The following is a 22,897-nucleotide window of genomic DNA, read 5'->3' on the forward strand; positions in this document are numbered from 1 at the left end:
TCTTCTTACTTTATTTTTTATGTATTATTTTTTATTGTTTATGAAAAATTGCTGGCTATTGGTAAAAAACAATTTCCCAAAGGAGACCTCCTGAGGGATCAATAAAGTTTTACCTTACCTTACCTTACCTTACCTTATTTTGTCAATGAAGTGATTGGCAGTGCACATCGGTGACCAGGTCTTCATCAAGGTCATCAAGACAAAGGCGTGGAACAGTGATTGCTGGGAAGGGTCCTTCCGTGTTCTCCTCACCACCCCTACGGCTCTAAACGTGGAAGGAAAAATCCCGTGGATTCACCTTTCCCGATGCAAACTTCGATATCTTGACTCTCCGAGACCTGAGCCTGCAGACCACAACTCATCCAAGTAACAATAAGACGCAGGACTTCACACTACTGAGCTGAGACAACAACAGTGTTCTGACAGGGTTTTTAAGTGCTAGTAACCTCTGACTACCCTGGGCACTGCAACAATGATTTTTCCACCTTTTTCTACACCCCATACTCGCCACCCTGTTCCTAACCACTTTCGTCATTGGAGCACCATGGGCATGGTGGGAAACACCTGCCACAAGGGTCATCACAGACGGTAAAAAGGTTGGTTAGAAAGAGCATACCAAGCCCACATGACCTGCAAGAACAACCAAGACGAGAGAAAAACTGGCCCTTTGGTTAAATCAAATGCTCTATTACAAATGTCAAGAATTGGGTTAAGTTAGCTATGGAAACAGGAAAAAATAATGAATCAATCATGAATTGTGTGGATGGATCCTAGACCCCTGTTAAGAATTGTGCCATTTAAACATGTTCCCCAGAACTGTATGACAGAAGTAATGACTAAAGGTAACACCAAGCCTGAATGGAACAAATGGGAACCCTTCTTTCCAGTAACTTGGTTTGAGCGATGCAGACCCATCTTTAGCTGTGACATAGACAGAAACCAGAACTTCACTTGTTTCAAAGGTAGCGATACCACTGATAAAGATTTGGGTAAAATGAATGTGACTTGCACCACTACTATTGAAGTGACACAACACATGTCCAGCAACAAATGAACAAACTGTTCGTATTTAAGTGTATCATGCTCTGAGCTTTCGAATAAAAAGGCAGCAAGAAGCGGAGAACATCAGTAGTTTGGGACGAGCCGTACGAAGCGCCTCCACTCCTTGCTGGTACTGAAAGGTTTCTGACTTTGTTGTTATTCTAACACTTGTCTCTGTGTACATTCCGATTGTCCGGGAGAAAATCCCTGGCAAATTGTTACTCATAACAATGTCTCTAATTGTTGCTTATTTCAAAATAAATAAATATCTGCATCACGTTAAGAAATTTTTTTTAAAAATCCCGAAAAAATGAAAATGAGCGAATTGGAATCAATCCCGTACTTGTGGGACCAGAGTTGAGTACTGTACCACTGAGCCACATGAGCTTGTGTGTTAACTGTGAGATTCAAGGAATTCATTCATTAGGGTCGTGGTTGTTAAAAACAAAATCAATCTCATGCACATGAACAACATGGACAAGTTATCAAGTTTGTTTGCTAAGATTTCAGAAAACATTATTCTACTCTTCGTGCAGCGTCGATGCTTTAGGTCAGTTGCTGAACAAGTGATAGTTATGAGATCGACATCGATTGCTTTAGTTTGTTAGTTTGTTTAACCAATCAGTGCCTTAGACTGATGTTCGACCCGCCCACTTCATACCTAAATAAAAAGAAGACAAAATGTATAAATGTATGAATTTCAAAATGTATAAATTACAAAATGTGTATTTTAATGTAAAATAGCTCCATTCTTTGAGCAGCTCCTTCAGTCACAGACTCTTGCACCCCACGTGCAAAAAGAAATGCTTCTGCAGGTCATTCATCCCAACCGCAGTCAGACTCTACAACAACCTGCTTAAACTCAAAAATACTTAACTTCCTCCTCTTCCGGTTCAGCTATTCAGGGAATAGTTCATTCCTGTGCAATAATTTCTCAGCATAATGCACTTTTTTACTGTCAGGCTTCGTACCACTTTGATTATGGTGTTACTGGGCTGTGTTTCAGTGATGTGTGTGGCTGATGTTGTTCTTGCTTTCGTTCATGTCTGTTATCTTTGGTGTTCTGTCTTTTGTCCTTGTAAAATGTTTTTGTTCTGCTGCACGTGTGAAATTTCTAATCTAATCTAATCTAACAGAAGAGAACAAAAGAGAGAATAATTGAAAAAAGTTACAACACAGACAGACGGAACAAAATGATTGATACTTGACAGAAACATCAAACAAAAGAGCAAGAACTTGACCTTTATCTCGCCACCTGACTCTGACCCCTCTGTCCCTTCTCCTAGTCTGACATTTTTCAACCTGTGACTATAGAGGTTTTAAATGACCTGGTTGGCCACAGCAAGCCTTCCGGTTCCTGGATGATGCTGTACCTCCTCACTTTTTTAAGACAATTTTGCCGAATTTAGGTCAGTCGGTGTTGGCCATAATAATAGCAGTTTGTGTTCCAGTGTTGTCCCGCAGAGGTTAAAGCATGCTGTCATCCAACCACTGCTGAAGAAAACTGGTCTAGATATAACTGAACTGGCAAATTTCAGGCCCATTTCAAAGCTTCTTAGCTAAAGTGCTAGAAAAAGCTAGAGAAGTTTTTAAAGAACAATGACATAATGGAAGTCTTCCAATCAGGTTTTAAAACGCAGCACAGCACTGAATCTGCATTATTAAGGGTTTATAATGATATCTTTATGGCAAATGACGCTGGGGAACATGTCATCCTTGTATTGTTGGACCTAACGGCTGCTTTTGACACAGTGGACCACAATATTTTAATTGCACGCCTCCGGGACACAGTGGGTGTTTGTTGTAGTGCATTGGAGTGGTTCAGGTCTTATCTCACCGACAGAACCATGAGTGTGAGCATAGGTTCTGCCAAGTCCTGTTCCACTCCACTGTCAGATGGGTCCCTCAGGGGTCAGTTTTAGGGCCCCTGCAATTTTCCCTTTACATTTTACCCTTAGGTTCCATCCTGCGAAAGCATGGAATCGCATTTCATTTCTATGCCGATGACACACAAATATATGTGCCTCTTAAGAAGGGTCAGGCGTTCTCGCTCCAACCCCTCTTGCTGTGTCTTGAGGACATTAAAGACTGGATGGCCCTCAACTTTTTACATTTTAATGAGAAGAAAACCGAAGTCATGGTTTTTGGGCCCCATGGCTCTGTTAACCCCCTATCGGCTGACCACGGCCCCTTGGCCCATTTTAATAAGCCTATTGTTTCTAACTTGGGTTTTTAAGATGGACAGTGATTTTAAATTGGACAAGCAGGTAGGAGCAGTTGTGAAGTCCAGCTTTTTTCACCTGAGGCGGCTGGCAAAGGTAAAGCACTTTTTAGCACGAGAGCACTTTGAGACAGTAATCCATGCCTTTGTCACAACCCGGCTGGATTACTGTAATGCACTTTATTTTGGAGTCGGCCAGTCGTCCCTTGCACGTCTCCAGCTGGTGCAAAATGCGACGGCTCGGCTATTAACTGGGACACGCAAGAGGGACCACATTACTCCCATCCTGGCCTCCCTCCACTGGCTGCCTGTGCACTTTAGAGTTCATTTTAAGATTCTTTTATTTGTTTTTAAATCTTTAAATGGCCTCGCCCCGTCACACCTCTCGGAGCTGCTCCACCATCATGCTCCTGCACGCTGCCTCAGGTCGGCTGATCGACTGCTCCTGGCAGTGCCGAGGTCCAAGAGAAAGCTCAGAGGGGACAGAGCTTTCTCTGTTGCTGCGCCCCAACTCTGGAACAACCTCCTCATGAGTGTTAGTGAGTCCTCCTCACTGTCCATTTTTAAATCTCGTCTTAAAACACACTTTTATTCCCTGGCTTTTAACACAGCATGAGACTCTGAGCTGTTTAAAGTGCTTTTTATTTGTTTTATTTGATATTGTTTTTACCTTTGTGTGTTTTAACTATGCTTTCTTTTGTCACTGTACAGCACTTTGTAACGACTGTTGTTGTTTTTAAAACGCTTTATAAATAAAGTTCAGTTGAGTTGAGATTGTTTAATGATAACAACTAAAATTAACAAAATAACACCAGTTTATTAAAATGAAAAATCTTTACATGTTTAATTAGAAAAGTCTGAAAACACAGTTTGACTTATATTGTAAAAATGTATGATAAACACAAAAAATAAACTGTAAAAAAGAATAATAATTAAAAGATGAGATTGAAATAAATCATGGACTGTATTTGGATTTTTCTTCCGTAATTAATATTATTTCCCGAGTTTCATTTTGAACAAATAACAATTTAAGGTATAAGTGATGCACCTTTAAATTAGTTTTGGATCCAGATGGTAATTTGGAAACAGCAGCTGAATCTTTATCATCCGTTCATTATCAACATTCCTTTCTCAGTTCATCACATGTCCTCCTTGGCAGAGGTATTCACCTCATTGCATGCTAGAATTAGGCAGACCCACGCCGAACCAGACCTGCCCACCATGACGCTCCTTTGAATGACATCTGGACTTTTTGTTTGGACCACTTTGTTGTTCTGATCTTGTTGTGGCTGTGGGTGAAATATTCCCATAAAAGCCCTCAGAGGCGACTCTTGGCGCGATGGTCGGCAAAGTTACCTCCTGATGATGTTTTATAATCCCCAACTTTGTGCTGTTGTGACTGTTGATGTAGAGGTTTTTGTCTGATGTGTTTGTGGTGTTTTGAAAACTGCATTGATCGTGTTTGGCTGAACGATATGTGGATTTGACTTCACGCATGTTTCCACGTTCCTGCACGATCTCTCCGACGTCGTCATAATCATTCCCCTGGTGGAAGAAAAAATACATTAGACCAACTTTTTTACAATGTTTTACAAGCGCCAAGAATTTATTCAGAACTCGGTTTAAGGTGACAATCATTTTCCATTCTGTTTTAAATAGATTGAAACAATTATTTCACAAGAAATCCTCAAATATATGTGAATATGTTTCACCACTAGGTGACACTATAGGCCTTTATGTCCTGCGTGGCTAACCCTGGAAGCGACGGCACTCACTGATGACGCTGTGTTGCGGACAGTGATGGCTGTCTATCCGCACGTACGCAACTGTTCACTGTTGCTTTGTAATGTTACATATATTATTTGATTAAAACAATGTTGTTATCTTTTAGGTTAACTATCTGTTAATTAACATGGAGAAATATATTGTAATGTGTATTGTGTAATTCATGTGTGTTATTTTATACTGTCCGTTTTAGCCAATCGGTGGCTAATTCTGTTAGCTCTGTTGAACTTGCTAACAGGAGTGATCGCTGTCCATCCGTAGTTGAGGAAAATCAACGCGACCATAAAAAGATCAACTTCAGTTCTCTTGTGGTTATTTCGCTGGACACACTACCCTGTCTGCAAGACATCCTGACACTTAGGCTTATATAGATAGATAGAACTTTATTCATTGTTTATGACGCCTCCTTCTTCACTTCTGCATCAATGAGACTAAACTTCCTGGAAATGAAATCCAAACATGTTTTTCAACTTTAAATATTTTGACTAAGGAGACAAACATACAGACGATGACAAAACGTCTGTTATGAAGTGAAAAGAATACGTTGAGACTCGAAGCTACGGCAGTGAAATTGTGTCGTCTGACTTCAAACATGAACTTCTAACACTGAGTTCTAACAAAATCCAAAGCAGACTTTTAATTTGAAAAAACATCACATTTCCATAACTTTATGGTTTCAATGCATGATTGAATTCAGTGTCAAAATGAACATGTTAAAAAAATATTCGGTGTTGACGATGAAATTGATGGAAAATAAATTCAGTGTAAGATTAGGGTGGTAATAGAATTAGGTTGAAAAATAAATTAGATGTTAATGGAGAAGCAGTCGTTTACTGCCGTCGGATTATTCTTTGACGTCATTTGAAGGTCACAGTAAGTAGTCGGTGAGTCTGTTGACTTTATTTGTGTCGTGCTAAGACCTACTTCTACTTCCTGTGACCTTTGCATTGCAGCGTAGCCTGAAGACAAGGAAAGATGGCTTCTTCTTGGTTGACCAGATGTTAACACAGACAGTTTATACCTTTTTTTTTTTACACTGAATATATTCTAATAAAAGTTTTTGTTAACATTCTTTTTTTTAACATTTAACTGTGTAAACTTTTTTTAAATTTCACGTTGAATTTTACAGTGAATTTATTTGTTAATTGAAAAAAATGCTAGAAAGAAAGTGTTGGAAATTTGAAACTATACCAAAGATGCATTTCGATTTATTTTTCATATACAGTGGAACTTTCTGAAGTGTTCATGTTACCTCGCTTGCTGACTCTGCTCTGCCCGGATCAACAGGCTGTGGTTTGGTTCTTTGTTTCCGGACACAGAAGGCGAGCAGCAGCACCAAGACCACGACTGCAACGACCCCTGACGCGACATGTATCACGGTCCCTGAGCGGAAACAGAAACACATCTGGAGTCGAGCACAAAACTTCTTTTGAGTCCAAAGAGTTTTTACCGGCTGGTTCTGTCGGTACCATCACCTCGGTGGTGTTGGTGGTGTTGGTGTTGTCGTCATGAGTCCAGGTGGTCGAAGCTACAGGTAGAAGAACGGTTGTTGTTGTGGGAGCAACAGTGGTCTGAAGAGGTGCTAGAGAGGCAACACTTGATTAATTATCCCATTCCAGATCCGCTTCATGTGTGATGCGTACTTGTACCTTTTTCTACGACCAGATTCACATATATGTATGTATCAAAACCAGTCCTTTCCACTCCGCACAAGTACGTCCCAGTGTCCGACAGCCGGAGATTCAAGAAAGTCACTTTCAAAAATCCAGATGATTCCCTCAAGTAAATTCTTCTATCTCTCGACCAGTTGGATCTGTTGGCTTTTACTGTTCCCAGTATGTCTTTTCCTGTGCACGACTTCCTGCAGATGTATTTGCTGTTACCTTTAGCATAGCTGTGAGAGCAGTTGATGGATATACTCTCTCTCTCTCTTCCAACGACAGTGATGCAAAAACATTTCATCCATGAAGCTGCCAAAACCAGAAAAGATACATTTTTAAAAGTGTACTTTTAAAAAGATGAGATAAACATTTACCACAGAGCAGACAATAGAAGACAGTTATCCTGTTCATCTTGAAGATCTGACGACACTAACTACACAACATGAATAACCACGAGGGTAATGAATGTAATTGAAACCACAGTCAAAGTCATGGCTTCCGCACAGTGTTGTTTATGAAAGAGGCTGAACTTATAAAAACTTCACTTAGAAGAAGAAGATGGTTGACATGCTATTTAATATTTTACTTTTTACTTTTATTTTACTACAATTTCTGTTTGTGTTCCATGGTTTCTTGTATTTTCAGTTTCCCTTCATGATTTATCCATTATTTTAAAAGAGAGAAACTCCATTTGTTCCATCGTTTCACACGGGATGATGTTGTTGGAAAAAAACCCACCTTTAAAAATAAATCTGCGAAATAGTAATCATATAATTTTTTACTTGTGTCATTTAAAAATATGTATTTTAATTTGAGCTACTAACATTACTTTTGAGCTGCCATCCCCCTCAACATCATGCTTTGCCGCAACATTGACGTAGAATTTAAATAGAATTTACGCTGCTGAACTAGCTGAGCCACTCCAGCATGTCTTCAACCTCAGTCTACGGCTGGGGAAAGTATCAACTGTGTGGAAGACTTCCTGTATCGTTCCAGTCCCGAAAAAGATCCGACCGAGTGAACTGAACGATTACAGACCGTTGGCACTGACTTCGAAGCTGATGAAGACACTGGAGCGGCTGGTCCTCAAACATCTCAGGCCACAAGTCCAGCATGCGCAAGACCCCCTGCAGTTTGCATACCGGCCAGCAGTTGGTGTGGAAGATGCCATCCTTCACCTCCTGCATCGGACCTACTCCCACCTGGATAAAGGAATTGGTTCAGTGAGGATCCTGTTCCTGAACTTTTCTAGTGCCTTCAACACCATCCAGCCCACTCTGCTGCAGGGCAAATTGACACAGATGCATGTGGATCCTGGTCTGGTCTCCTGGATACTGGCCCCTCTCCTCTTCACCATCTACACTGCAGACTTCTGCTACAACTCAGAGCTGAGTCTTGTCCAGAAGTATGCTGACGACACTGCCATTGTTGGTTGCATCAGGGACAACAGAGAAGACGAGTATAGGAGTCTAATACGTGACTTTGTGGACTGGAGTGAGAGGAACCACTTGCAGCTGAACACCACCCAAAGACCAAGGAGCTGGTCTTGGACTTCGGGAGGTCCAGGACAAAGCCACGTCCAGTGTCCATCAGAGGCGACGAGGTGGAGATAGTTGATAACTATAGGTACCTCGGTGTGTGGCTGGACAGTAAACTGGTCCTGCAACACAGACCATGTGTATAAGAAATTCAGAGTAGACTGTACTTTCTGAGGAGGCGTCGATCTTCTAACATCTGCAAGAAGCTCCTCTGCATGTTCTACCAGTCTGTGGTGGCCAGTGTCCTGTTTTATGTTGTGGTGTGTTGGGGTGGGAATGTGTCCAAGAGGAGTGTCAACAGGTTGGACAGGTTGATCAGGAGGGCTGGTTCTGTGGTTGGCATGAAGCTGGACTCACTGGTGACAGTTGCTGAGAGGAGATCATTGAACAAACTACTGTCCATCATGGATGATGACATCATCCTCTGACCACTGTCATCAGCAGAGAAGCAGATGCAGCACGAATGATCCTACCCAGGTGCAAAACAAATAGACTCAAGGACTCATTCATTCCTCAGGCTATTAAATTGTACAATTCTGAGTTTGGGGGCAGGAGTGGAATGAAAGTAACTGGATGTTCTGTTCAATGTTAGTCTTTGTCTTTTTTATTTTTCTTCAATCTATGTTCTTTATCTTTATCTTTAGACTTAGATTGTATCATCTTGTTCTTTCTCTTTATTTCTCTTTGTTCTTGTTCTTATTTTATTTTGATTTTTTTTTTTATTAAAAATTGCTGTATTTGTTGTGGCTATTGGATAAAAACATTTTCGCGAAGGAGACCTCCTGAGGGATCAATAAAGTTCTACCTTACCTTACCTTACTATTGAAGTTACACAACACATGTCCAGCAACAAATTAGCAAACTGTTCGTATTTAAGTGTATCATGGTCTGAGCTTTCGAATAAAAAGGCAGCAAGAAGCGGAGAACATCAGTAGTTTGGGACGAACCGTAAGAAGCGCCTCCACTCCTTGCTGGTACTGAAAGGTTTCTGACTATATTGTTATTCTAGCACTTGTCTCTGTGTACATTCCGATTGTCCGGGACACAACTTATCAAGTTTGTTTGCTAAGATTTCAGAAAACATTCTTCCTCTCTTCGTGCAGCATCGATGCTTTAGGCCAGTTGCTGAACAAGTGATAGTTATGAGATCGACATCGATTGCTTTAGTTTGTTTCGCCTGTTTAACCAATCAGTGCCTTAGACTGATGTTCGACCCGCCCACTTAATTTACATACGGACAAGAAAATGTCAAAATGTATAAATACCTAAATAAATAGAAGACAAATTGTATAAATGTATAAATAAATGTCAAAATGTACAGTATAAATTACAAAATGTGTATTTAAACGTAAAATAGCTCCATTCTTTGAGCAGCTCCTTCAGTCACAGACTCTTGCACCCCACGTGCAAAAAGAAACGCTTCCGCAGGTCATTCATCCCAACCGCAGTCAGACTCTACAACAACCTGCTTAAACTCAAAAATACTTAACTTCCTCCTCTTCCGGTTCAGCTATTCAGGGAATAGTCCATTCCTGTGCAATAATTTCTCAGCATAATGCACTTTTTTACTGTCAGGCTTCGTACCACTTTGATTATGGTGTTACTGGGCTGTGTTTCAGTGATGTGTGTGGCTGATGTTGTTCTTGCTTTCGTTCATGTCTGTTATCTTTGGTGTTCTGTCTTTTGTCCTTGTAAAATGTTTTTGTTCTGCTGCACGTGTGAAATTTCTAATCTAATCTAATCTAACGGAAGAGAACAAAAGAGAGAATAATTGAAAAAAGTTACAACACAGACAGACGGAACAAAATGATTGATACTTGACAGAAACATCAAACAAAAGAGCAAGAACTTGACCTTTATCTCGCCACCTGACTCTGACCCCTCTGTCCCTTCTCCTAGTCTGACATTTTTCAACCTGTGACTATAGAGGTTTTAAATGACCTGGTTGGCCACAGCAAGCCTTCCGGTTCCTGGATGATGCTGTACCTCCTCACTTTTTTAAGACAATTTTGCTGAATTTAGGTCAGTCGGTGTTGGCCATAATAATAGCAGTTTGTGTTCCAGTGTTGTCCCGCAGAGGTTAAAGCATGCTGTCATCCAACCACTGCTGAAGAAAACTGGTCTAGATATAACTGAACTGGCAAATTTCAGGCCCATTTCAAAGCTTCCCTTCTTAGCTAAAGTGCTAGAAAAAGCTAGAGAAGTTTTTAAAGAACAATGACATAATGGAAGTCTTCCAATCAGGTTTTAAAACGCAGCACAGCACTGAATCTGCATTATTAAGGGTTTATAATGATATCTTTATGGCAAATGACGCTGGGGAACATGTCATCCTTGTATTGTTGGACCTAACGGCTGCTTTTGACACAGTGGACCACAATATTTTAATTGCACGCCTCCGGGACACAGTGGGTGTTTGTTGTAGTGCATTGGAGTGGTTCAGGTCTTATCTCACCGACAGAACCATGAGTGTGAGCATAGGTTCTGCCAAGTCCTGTTCCACTCCACTGTCACATGGGTCCCTCAGGGGTCAGTTTTAGGGCCCCTGCAATTTTCCCTTTACATTTTACCCTTAGGTTCCATCCTGCGAAAGCATGGAATCGCATTTCATTTCTATGCCGATGACACACAAATATATGTGCCTCTTAAGAAGGGTCAGGCGTTCTCGCTCCAACCCCTCTTGCTGTGTCTTGAGGACATTAAAGACTGGATGGCCCTCAACTTTTTACATTTTAATGAGAAGAAAACCGAAGTCATGGTTTTTGGGCCCCATGGCTCTGTTAACCCCCTATCAGCTGACCACGGCCCCTTGGCCCATTTAATGAAGCCTATTGTTTCTAACTTGGGTTTTTAAGATGGACAGTGATTTTAAATTGGACAAGCAGGTAGGAGCAGTTGTGAAGTCCAGCTTTTTTCACCTGAGGTGGCTGGCAAAGGTAAAGCACTTTTTAGCACGAGAGCACTTTGAGACAGTAATCCATGCCTTTGTCACAACCCGGCTGGATTACTGTAATGCACTTTATTTTGGAGTCGGCCAGTCGTCCCTTGCACGTCTCCAGCTGGTGCAAAATGCGACGGCTCGGCTATTAACTGGGACACGCAAGAGGGACCACATTACTCCCATCCTGGCCTCCCTCCACTGGCTGCCTGTGCACTTTAGAGTTCATTTTAAGATTATTTTATTTGTTTTTAAATCTTTAAATGGCCTCGCCCCGTCATACCTCTCGGAGCTGCTCCACCATCATGCTCCTGCACGCTGCCTCAGGTCGGCTGATCGACTGCTCCTGGCAGTGCCGAGGTCCAAGAGAAAGCTCAGAGGGGACAGAGCTTTCTCTGTTGCTGCGCCCCAACTCTGGAACAACCTCCTCATGAGTGTTAGTGAGTCCTCCTCACTGTCCATTTTTAAATCTCGTCTTAAAACACACTTTTTTTCCCTGGCTTTTAACACAGCATGAGACTCTGACTCTTAAAGTGCTTTTTATTTGTTTTATTTGATATTGTTTTTACCTTTGTGTGTTTTAACTATGCTTTCTTTTGTCACTGTACAGCACTTTGTAACGACTGTTGTTGTTTTTAAAGCGCTTTATAAATAAAGTTGAGTTGAGTTGAGATTGTTTAATGATAACAACTAAAATTAACAATATAACACCAGTTTATAAAAATGAAAAATCTTTACATGTTTAATTAGAAAAGTCTGAAAACACAGTTTCACTTATATTTTAAAAATGTATGATAAACACAAGCAGCAGCACCAAGACCACGACTGCAACGACCCCTGACGCGACATGTATCACGGTCCCTGAGCGGAAACAGAAACACAATCGGAGTCGAGCACAAAACTTCTTTTGAGTCACAAGTGTTGGTGGTGTCGTCATGAGTCCAGGTGGTCGAAGCTACAGGTAGAAGAACGGTTGTTGTTGTGGGAGCAACAGTGGTCTGAAGAGCTGCTAGAGAGGCAACACTTGATTAATCATCTGATCCCAGATCCGCCTCATGAGTGAAGCGTACTTGTACCTTCTTCTACGACCAGATTCACCTCCTTGTATGAATCCAAAACAGGCCTTTCCACTCCGCACCAGTACTTCCCAGCGTCTGACAGCCGGAGATTGTTGATAGTCACATTCAAAAATCCAGATGATTCCCACAAGTAAATTCTTCCATCTCTCGACCAGTTGGAACTGTCGGCTTTTACTTTTCCCAGTATGTCTTTTCCTTCGCACGTCTTCCTGCAGATGTATTTGCTGTAACCTTTAGCATAGCTGTGAGAGCAGTTGATGGATATACTCTCTCTCTCTCTTCCAACGACAGTGATGCAAAAACATTTCATCCATGAAGCTGCCAAAACCAGAAAAGATACATTTTTAAAAGTGTACTTTTAAAAGGATTAGATAAACATTTACCACAGAGCAGACAATAGAAGACAGTTATCCTGTTCATCTTGAAGATCTGACGACACTAACTACACAACAGGAAGAACGTAGAGGGCAATGAATGTGGTTGAAACCATAGTCAAAGTCATGGCTTCCGCACAGTTTCGTTTATGAAAGAGGCTGAACTTATAAAAACTTCACTTAGAAGAAGAAGATGGTTGACATGCTATTAAAGGACAACTAATGTGTTGATTTAAGTGTCTCTTAAATTGTTCTACGACCTCTATTATAATCATCAGTATGTTTCTTTTTGCGTAAAACTGTCATTTTAAAAATATATTTACATTGGAAAATGCGCCTAACCACTTAAAACGTCTGTTTTGGCTCAGACGAAACTTCTTCCAAACAACCCAACCCACTCTGCTCTCATTGTTCAGGGGTCAAAGGTGGAAGTAACTATACCACAGGAAATCTCAAACTCACCTGTAAAACTCCATCGTATAAAGCACTTTGCTGGCGTATACACAAAGTAATAATTAAAATAAGGTTTGCTGCTTCAACAAAATCAAAGAAGAGCAGAAACAAGTCTCACTATGTTTAAATAAAGAGGATTTGTGTCACGCTGAACATGCAGGTCGTGTTAAACGCTTAGTAAATATTGTTGTTGTTATTAAATATGAATTCTAGGCCAAACTTTGCCGACATGACTACATTGCACTTACTTTCGGTGTTATTTTGATGTAGAGTCTCCGAAAAGACATTGTTTCACATGCGGTGGTGAATCCAGTCTTTTTGATTAAACATCAGTCCTCAAAGTATCGTTTGAAAACAAAAATCATCCCATAGGTGCATTAATCCATCTTCTTTGGTTGAGTCTGAGAAGAGACGAGCATTCTTGCAACACAGAACACAGGCTTTGTCATCCATCCTGCAGGAGAGTCTGACCAGCCTCTTGTGTTAGCGGCTAACTGTTAGCAGCCGAGGCGGCACAACCATAATACATGGTACAGATCAGAGCTTTTTGGAGGCGGATTATCCCCTATTCTGACGTCAGAATAGGCTCGCAAATGATATTCTCTTTCTGCGAGATTTCAGACGTGGGAGAACTTTATCAAGTAATAACTCCAAAATGGAGCAACATCAAGAAGAATGACCGACTTCAACATTTACAACATGTAAATAAGTCGGGAGAGTTGGGTGCCCTTTTAATATTTTACTATTTACTTTTATTTTACTACAATTTCTGTTTGTATTCAATGGTTGCTTGTATTTTCTTTCAGTTTCCCTTCATGATTCATCTATTATTTAAAAAAAGAAAAACTCCATTTGTTCCCTCGTTTATCGCGGGGGTGATGTTCTGGAAAAAAACCACCTTTAAATGAAATCTGCAAAGTAGTTACCATGTAATTTTTCACTTTCATTTAACAATATTTATTTTAACTTGAAAACCAAACATTGCTTTTGAGCTGCCATCCCTCTCAACAACATGCTTTGCCGCCCAGTCAACCAATGACAGCTCAAGGTCACTTTTAATGTATCAACATTGAAGTAGAATTTAATTACAGTACTGTAGCGACCAATCAGCGGTCACTTGTGGAGCAGAATGGCATCATGGTAGTTAATTGTTTTCTTGGCACCTTAAGTAAGGTGGGGCGGTGCCTCCCACTGAATTCTGTGGTTGTGTTGGCGTTTAGTGTTTAAGAATTTATGTTGCTTTTATAGTCTTATCACAATAAATATATAATCATGACTACTGCAGCTCACATAAAGCTTGTCTCCCATGCAAGCGGTTATAACCACTTCCACTGACTCATACAGAAAACCGTTTCTGGCAAGCAACAAAAAGAACAAGCTGTTTATATTTAAGTGTGTCATGATCTGAGCTATGAAATAAAAAGGCAGCAAGGAGCGGAGAACGTAAGTGGTTTCGGACGAGCCATCATATTTTGAACAAAACCTACCCAGAAAGAAGGTGAAACTGTCGTACAATTCTGCAGTAGAATGTACAAAGTCTTTAAAGACAACAGTGGGATCCCTGAAAATAATGACGTGAACGGTGCCTTCAACCAACAGTTAAAAGCAGCCATTTTAAGTGGTTTAAAAGAGCCAGTTAAACATTGGATCAGAAAAAACTATGTGAACTTGCCAACAGTGTCATTAGAAGAATTCATGATTTAACAATTCACGCTAACAAATTAATCAGAGAAAAGAAGAAGCAGGATGCCCTTAGTGTTATCTTGATCTTTTTAGTATATATTTTTGTAGTATTTTTTTTTTTTATTCTTTAAGCGCTTTGTGACCCTGGTCTAAAAAAGCACTCTATTAATATCAATTACTTACTTATTTACAAGTGCATTTGAATGAAGAGGGAACTGAAACTTAGGTAATTGAGACAGGAAAAAGCAAGTTTTCTCTGAACAATGCGCAGAAGATAAGAGGCCAGAGAAAAAGGAAAAGAGGAGAAGCAGAAAGAAAGTAAGAAAGAAAGAAAGAAAGAAGAAAGAAAATGACAGTCAATAACTGAAAAGGTCACATGGATCGTGAATGTTACAAAAAAGCAGAAGAAAGCCAGGACCGGATGATGATGAGGAAGAAGCATGACTAGAGAAAGTAAATAGAGAAAAGACAAAGTAAAGGTCAGAAGAGACAGAAGAAATAAATTACTATGTTTCAGAAATTTAAAACAATAACTGAAACGAAGCATGACATTTTTTTTTACTGTCAAATGAAACAGATTTCAAACTGTAACCATAAATTGTACTACTAATTAATGGTCGTCACATGCTATTTTTAGTAGATACTGTAACGGAACGAACAGTAATCAGAGACATCAATTACACTACAGCAGGAGAAAAAAACCACAAGAGTAATGTCTGCAAATGGAATTGTAAAAATCAGTCCAATCAGTGAAAGACTGACTGTTAAGTTATAACAAGATATTGATTTGATTACTGCAAAAGTTATTATGTCTCCTGAATGTCCACACAATCGTTTGGACAGAGACTTGATGCTTGAGCTAGGACTAACTGTTAGATAGAAAAGCTTTATTCATCCCCAGAGGGGAAACACACTTTCACAACAGCGCAGTTGAAAAAATAAAGTGCAAAGAAAAAAGAAATAATAAAAGAGATAATACAAAATAAAAACGATCTTAAGAATATACAAATTATTTAAAAAATTAGAAATTTGACACTATTAACAAAATAAAATAGAATAAAAATAAAATAAAATAGAAATAAAAAACGGAAGAAAATAAAATAAAAAGCACACGAGAAGAAAAACACACTACGGATTAGCATCAGGATATTTAAAGTAGAGAGTTAAATATCCTGACACAAGTTGGGATGAAGGACCTTCTATAACGCTCCGTCCTACACTGGGGGTGCCTGAGCCACTGAAGGAGCTGGCCAGCTCCTCCACGGTCAGGTGCAGTGGGTGAAGAGCGTTGTCCCTGATGGAGGATAGTCTGGAAAGTGTCCTCCTCTCTCCCACCTCCTCCACCGAGTCCAGCGAGCGGCCCAGGACAGAGCCGGCCCTCGTGACCAGCCTGTTCAGTCTCTTCCTGTCCCGGTCCGTGCTGCCTGCTCCCCAGCAGACCACAGCGTAGTGGATAGCAGAGGCTACCACAGAGTCATAAAAGGTCCTTAAAAGTGGTCTGCACACTCCGAAGGACCTCAGTCTCCCCAGGAGGTGGAGGCGACTTCGGCCCTTCTTATACACGGTAGGAACACTAGGAGTGGTGAAATATCACCCACAAAGAGGTACCATTTCTGATACCTTAATTGTGGAATCAGAAGAGAGCCACACCTAATGGTGGAGTCTGGATTTTCCTTATGGGAACCCAAGAGGAGTGTCAGAACACATTGGACACTGCTAAGGAGTTAGCATCAGGGCCGGGTCTAGACAGGCATGTATGAGGGGGCAGCCACAAATCTTGAGGGGGCATTGTGCCAGGCCCCCTCTTGCCCCTGCCTAGACCCGGCCCTGGTTTGAGGGGGCACAACATTTATTTGAGGGGGCCAGGCCCCCTCTTGCCCCTGCCTAGACCCGGCCCTGGTTAGCATTAGAGCCATACGAAGCGATGAGTCCAGATGAAATGCCCATGACTATCATAATCATCACGTAGGTCCAGATCCAGAATCTCCTTGTAATACTCCTATTTTTCAATTACAGAAAGCAAGTCCGTCTACATTTTGGTGTCTGGTACAAGATTTGCGAGCAGTAAATGCTACATTACAGCAGAGGGCGCCAAATCACACGTTTCTCCACTCGATAAAATCCAAAAAGGACAGTATTTTACTGTCATAGATTTAAGCAATGCATTTTGGTCCATTCCTTTATAAAAAGAAAGTCAATTGTTTGCTTTTACTTACAAAGGAGAAAAACTTTTACAAGATTACCACAAGAGTACACTGCAAGTCCAACCATTTTCGGTCAAAACATTCAGTCGTGTCTCAGTAACTTTATTCCAAAAGGAAGGAAGTCAAAATTAAATGAAAATCAAGACAAATGCAAAAAAACACTCTCCAACTCCTTGAGTATTTGCATAAAATGGGTAAAAAAGTAAGTGAAAACAAGTTACCACTTTGGAAGTCAGATATTTGGGACATACCTCAACCAAACAAGGTAGAACAGTGAACCAAGAAAGAAAGGAGCCAAACTTGTAAAGAAGTTATAGATAGGCCCCGAAGAAAAAACGTGGTTTCCAAAATTGTTTAAATGTGCTGCAGTTTTGATTTATGGGTTGACCCTTCTCTCAACAGGAGGGATTGTAGTCCAGATAAATAGGATTTATAACACGCAAAGGTTAATTCCTTCTCGCAACATTTTTGTAAGGAGTATTCTGCATCAGAAATAACTTCCAAGGACAATTGAGACCAAAACGTGGCTCATTCCCTGACACAACTTTTCCATTAACCTACATTTTATTCAGTTATCTAAATAGAAAGGTGTTGAATATTGTCTAGTACTTATAGACGCCTTCTCTAAGTTATGAGATCTTTCCAAAGGCTAAACCAGATGCACTCACAGTAGCCAAGGCATTTTGTAAACACATAATTCATTCATCAGATCATCAGAAGTGACAATGGATCACATTTTGTCAATGAAGTGATTGACAGTGCACATCGGTGACCAGGTCTTCATCAAGGTCATCAAGACAAAGGCGTGGAACAGTGATTGCTGGGAAGGGTCCTTCCGTGTTCTCCTCACCACCCCTACGGCTCTAAACGTGGAAGGAAAAATCCCGTGGAGTCACCTTTCCCGATGCAAACTTCGATATCTTGACTCTCCGAGACCTGAGCCTGCAGACCACAACTCATCCAAGTAACAATAAGACGCAGGACTTCACACTACTGAGCTGAGACAACAACAGTGTTCTGACAGGGTTTTTAAGTGCTAGTAACCTCTGACTACCCTGGGCACTGCAACAATGATTTTTCCACCTTTTTCTACACCCCATACTCGCCACCCTGTTCCTAACCACTTTCGTCATTGGAGCACCATGGGCATGGTGGGAAACACCTGCCACAAGGGTCATCACAGACGGTAAAAAGGTCGGTTAGAAAGAGCATACCAAGCCCACATGACCTGCAAGAACAACCAAGACGAGAGAAAAACTGGCCCTTTGGTTAAATCAAATGCTCTATTACAAATGTCAAGAATTGGGTTAAGTTAGCTATGGAAACAGGAAAAAATAATGAATCAATCATGAATTGTGTGGATGGGTCCTAGACCCCTGTTAAGAATTGTGCCATTTAAACATGTTCCCCAGAACTGTATGACAGAAGTAATGACTAAAGGTAACACCAAGCCTGAATGGAACAAATGGGAACCCTTCTTTCCAGTAACTTGGTTTGAGCGATGCAGACCCATCTTTAGCTGTGACATAGACAGAAACCAGAACTTCACTTGTTTCAAAAGTAAAATTAATGTGACTTGCACCACTACTATTGAAGTTACACAACACATGTCTAGCAACAAATGAACAAACTGTTCGTATTTAAGTGTATCATGCTCTGAGCTTTCGAATAAAAAGGCAGCAAGAAGCGGAGAACATCAGTAGTTTGGGACGAGCCGTAAGAAGCGCCTACACTCCTTGCAGGTACTGAAAGGTTTCTGACTTTGTTGTTATTCTAACACTTGTCTCTGTGTACATTCCGATTGTCCGGGAGAACGTGTGAAATCTCTAATATAATCTAATCTAACGGAAGAGAACAAAAGAGAGAATAATTGAAAAAAAGTCATAACACAGACAGACGGAAGATAATTATTGATACTTGACAGAAACATCAAACCAAAGAGCGGGAACTTGACCTTCATTGAGATTGTTTAATGATATGAACTAGAATTAACAAAATAACACCAGTTTATAAAAATGAAAAATCTTTACATGTTTAATAAGAAAAGTCTGAGAACACAGTTACACTTAAATTCTTAAATGCATGATGAACACAAAAAATAAACTGTAAAAAAGAATAATATAATAATAATTAAAAGATGAGATTGAAATAAATCATGGACTGAATTTGGATTTTTCTTCCGGAATTAAAATTATTTCCCGAGTTTCATTTTGAACAAATAACAATTTAAGGTATAAGTGATGCACCTTTAAATTAGTTTTGGATCCAGATGGTAATTTGGAAACAGCAGCTGAATCTTTATCATCCGTTCATTATCAACATTCCTTTCTCAGTTCATCACATGTCCTCCTTGGCAGAGGTATTCACCTCATTGCATGCTAGAATTAGGCAGACCCACGCCGAACCAGACCTGCCCACCATGACGCTCCTTTGAATGACATCTGGACTTTTTGTCTGGACCTCTTTGTTGTTCTGGTCTTGTTGTGGCTGTGGCTGGAATATTCCCATAAAAGCCCTCAGAGGCGACTCTTGGCGCGATGGTCGGCAAAGTTACCTCCTGATGATGTTTTATAATCCCCAACTTTGTGCTGTTGTGACTGTTGATGTAGAGGTTTTTGTCTGATGTGTTTGTGGTGTTTTGAAAACTGCATTGATCGTGTTTGGCTGAACGATATGTGGATTTGACTTCACGCATGTTTCCACGTTCCTGCACGATCTCTCCGACGTCGTCATAATCATTCCCCTGGTGGAAGAAAAAATACATTAGACCAACTTTTTTACAATGTTTTACAAGCGCCAAGAATTTATTCAGAACTCGGTTTAAGGTGACAATCATTTTCAATTCTGTTTTAAATAGATTGAAACAATTATTTCACAAGAAATCCTCAAATATATGTGAATATGTTTCACCACTAGGTGACACTATAGGCCTTTATGTCCTGCGTGGCTAACCCTGGAAGCGACGGCACTCACTGATGACGCTGTGTTGCGGACAGTGATGGCTGTCTATCCGCACGTACGCAACTGTTCACTGTTGCTTTGTAATGTTACATATATTATTTGAGTAAAACAATGTTATTATCTTTTAGGTTAACTATCTGTTAATTAACATGGAGAAATATATTGTAATGTGTATTGTGTAATTCATGTGTGTTATTTTATACTGTCCGTTTTAGCCAATCGGTGGCTAATTGTGTTAGCTCTGTTGAACTTGCTAACAGGAGTGATCGCTGTCCATCCGTAGTTGAGGAAAATCAACGCGACCATAAAAAGATCAACTTCAGTTCTCTTGTGGTTATTTCGCTGGACACACTACCCTGTCTGCAAGACATCCTGACACTTAGGCTTATATAGATAGATAGAACTTTATTCATTGTTTATGACGCCTCCTTCTTCACTTCTGCATCAATGAGACTAAACTTCCTGGAAATGAAATCCAAACATGTTTTTCAACTTTAAATATTTTGACTAAGGAGACAAACATACAGACGATGACAAAACGTCTGTTATGAAGTGAAAAGAATACGTTGAGACTCAAAGCTACGGCAGTGACTTGTGTCGTCTGACTTCAAACATGAACTTCTAACACTGAGTTCTAAAAAAATCCAAAGCAGACTTTTAATTTGAAAAAACATCACATTTCCATAACTTTATGTTTTCAATGCATGATTGAATTCAGTGTCAAAATGAACATGTTAAAAAAATATTCGGTGTTGACGATGAAATTGATGGAAAATAAATTCAGTGTAAGATTAGGGTGGTAATAGAATTAGGTTGAAAAATAAATTAGATGTTAATGGAGAAGCAGTCGTTTACTGCCGTCGGATTATTCTTTGACGTTATTTGAAGGTCACAGTAAGTAGTCGGTGAGTCTGTTGACTTTATTTGTGTCGTGCTAAGACCTACTTCTACTTCCTGTGACCTTTGCATTGCAGCGTAGCCTGAAGACAAGGAAAGATGGCTTCTTCTTGGTTGACCAGATGTTAACACAGACAGTTTATACCTTTTTTTTGTACACTGAATATATTCTAATAAAAGTTTTTGTTAACATTCTTTTTTTTAACATTTAACTGTGTAAACTTTTTTTTAAATTTCACAGTGAATTTTACAGTGAATTTATTTGTTAATTGAAAAAAATGCTAGAAAAAAGAAAGTGTTGGAAATTTGAAACTATACCAAAGATGCATTTCGATTTATTTTTCATATACAGTGGAACTTTCTGAAGTGTTCATGTTACCTCGCTTGCTGACTCTGCTCTGCCCGGATCAACAGGCTGTGGTTTGGTTCTTTGTTTCCGGACACAGAAGGCGAGCAGCAGCACCAAGACCACGACTGCAACGACCCCTGACGCGACATGTATCACGGTCCCTGAGCGGAAACAGAAACACATCTGGAGTCGAGCACAAAACTTCTTTTGAGTCCAAAGAGTTTTTACCTGCTGGTTCTGTCGGTACCATCACCTCGGTGGTGTTGGTGGTGTTGGTGGTGTCGTCATGAGTCCAGGTGGTCGAAGCTACAGGTAGAAGAACGGTTGTTGTTGTGGGAGCAACAGTGGTCTGAAGAGGTGCTAGAGAGGCAACACTTGATTAATTATCCCATTCCAGATCCGCCTCATGAGTGATGCGTACTTGTACCTTTTTCTACGACCAGATTCAACTCCCTGTATGTATCCAAACCAGGCCTATCCACTCCGCACCAGTACTTCCCAGCGTCCGACAGCCGGAGATTGTTGATAGTCACTTTCAAAAATCCAGATGATTCCCTCAAGTAAATTCTTCTGTCTGTCGACCAGTTGGAACTGTCGGCTTCTACTTTTCCCAGTATGTCTTTTCCTTCGCACGTCTTCCAGCAGATGTATTTGCTGTTACCTTTAGCATAGCTGTGAGAGCAGTTGATGGATATACTCTCTCTCTCTCTTCCAACGACAGTGATGCAAAAACATTTCATCCATGAAGCTGCCAAAACCAGAAAATATACATTTTTAAAAGTGTACTTTTAAAAGGATTAGATAAACATTTACCACAGAGCAGACAATAGAAGACAGTTATCCTGTTCATCTTGAAGATCTGACGACACTAACTACACAACAGGAGGAACGTAGAGGGTAATGAATGTGGTTGAAACCACAGTTAAATTCATGGCTTCCGCACAGTTTCGTTTATGAAAGAGGCTGAACTTATAAAAACTTCACTTAGAAGGTAAGGTAAGGTAAGGTAAAACTTTATTGATCCCTCAGGAGGTCTCCTTTGGGAAATGAAGAAGATGGTTGACATGCTATTAAAGGACAACTAATGTGTTGATTTAAGTGTCTCTTAAATTGTTCTACGACCTCTATTATAATCATCAGTATGTTTCTTTTTGTGTAAAACTGTCATTTAAAAAATATATTTACATTGGAAAATGCGCCTAACCACTTAAAACTTCAGTTTTGGCTCAGACGAAACTTCTTCCAAGCAACCCAACCCACTCTGCTCTCATTGTTCAGGGGTCAAAGGTGGAAGTAACTATACCACAGGAAATCTCAAACTCACCTGTAAAAACTCCATCGTATAAAGCACTTTGCTGGCGTATACACAAAGTAATAATTAAAATAAGGTTTGCTGCTTCAACAAAATCAAAGAAGAGCAGAAACAAGTCTCACTATGTTTAAATAAAGAGGATTTGTGTCACGCTGAACATGCAGGTCGTGTTAAACGCTTAGTAAATATTGTTGTTGTTATTAAATATGAATTCTAGGCCAAACTTTGCCGACATGACTACATTGCACTTACTTTCGGTGTTATTTTGATGTAGAGTCTCCGAAAAGACATTGTTTCACATGCGGTGGTGAATCCAGTCTTTTTGATTAAACATCAGTCCTCAAAGTATCGTTTGAAAACAAAAATCATCCCATAGGTGCATTAATCCATCTTCTTTGGTT

At 40.2% G+C, this 22,897-nt stretch overlaps 2 protein-coding genes across 4 annotated transcripts; both read right to left on the reverse strand.

The window, feature by feature from the left end:
- Positions 1-4,268: 4,268 nt before the first annotated feature.
- On the reverse strand, positions 4,269-12,678 carry LOC148089604 (uncharacterized). Its single transcript, XM_087784625.1, has 5 exons — positions 12,647-12,678; positions 12,261-12,581; positions 6,498-6,629; positions 6,300-6,430; positions 4,269-4,807 (listed from the first exon to the last, which is right to left on the reverse strand). Exons 2-5 carry the CDS (start codon positions 12,571-12,573, stop codon positions 4,433-4,435), a joined length of 951 nt encoding a protein of 316 aa, XP_087640751.1. The 5' UTR covers positions 12,574-12,581; positions 12,647-12,678; the 3' UTR covers positions 4,269-4,432.
- Positions 12,679-18,931: 6,253 nt separating this feature from the next.
- LOC148089605 (uncharacterized) lies at positions 18,932-22,897 on the reverse strand. 3 transcript variants are annotated; one of them, XM_087784640.1, is made up of 5 exons: positions 22,749-22,897; positions 21,612-21,932; positions 21,413-21,544; positions 21,215-21,345; positions 18,932-19,720 (listed from the first exon to the last, which is right to left on the reverse strand). In XM_087784640.1, exons 2-5 carry the CDS (start codon positions 21,922-21,924, stop codon positions 19,346-19,348), a joined length of 951 nt encoding a protein of 316 aa, XP_087640766.1. In that variant the 5' UTR covers positions 21,925-21,932; positions 22,749-22,897; the 3' UTR covers positions 18,932-19,345. The 3 variants fall into 3 exon arrangements, with proteins under 3 accessions (XP_087640766.1, XP_087640775.1, XP_087640757.1); XM_087784649.1 differs by lacking the exon at positions 22,749-22,897 and adding an exon at positions 21,998-22,033 and having other exon boundaries at positions 18,932-19,534; XM_087784631.1 differs by lacking the exon at positions 22,749-22,897 and adding an exon at positions 21,998-22,033.

Source organism: Callionymus lyra, chromosome 1 (assembly GCF_982586985.1).
Source record: "Callionymus lyra chromosome 1, fCalLyr1.hap1.1, whole genome shotgun sequence".
Lineage (NCBI taxonomy): Eukaryota > Metazoa > Chordata > Actinopteri > Syngnathiformes > Callionymidae > Callionymus > Callionymus lyra.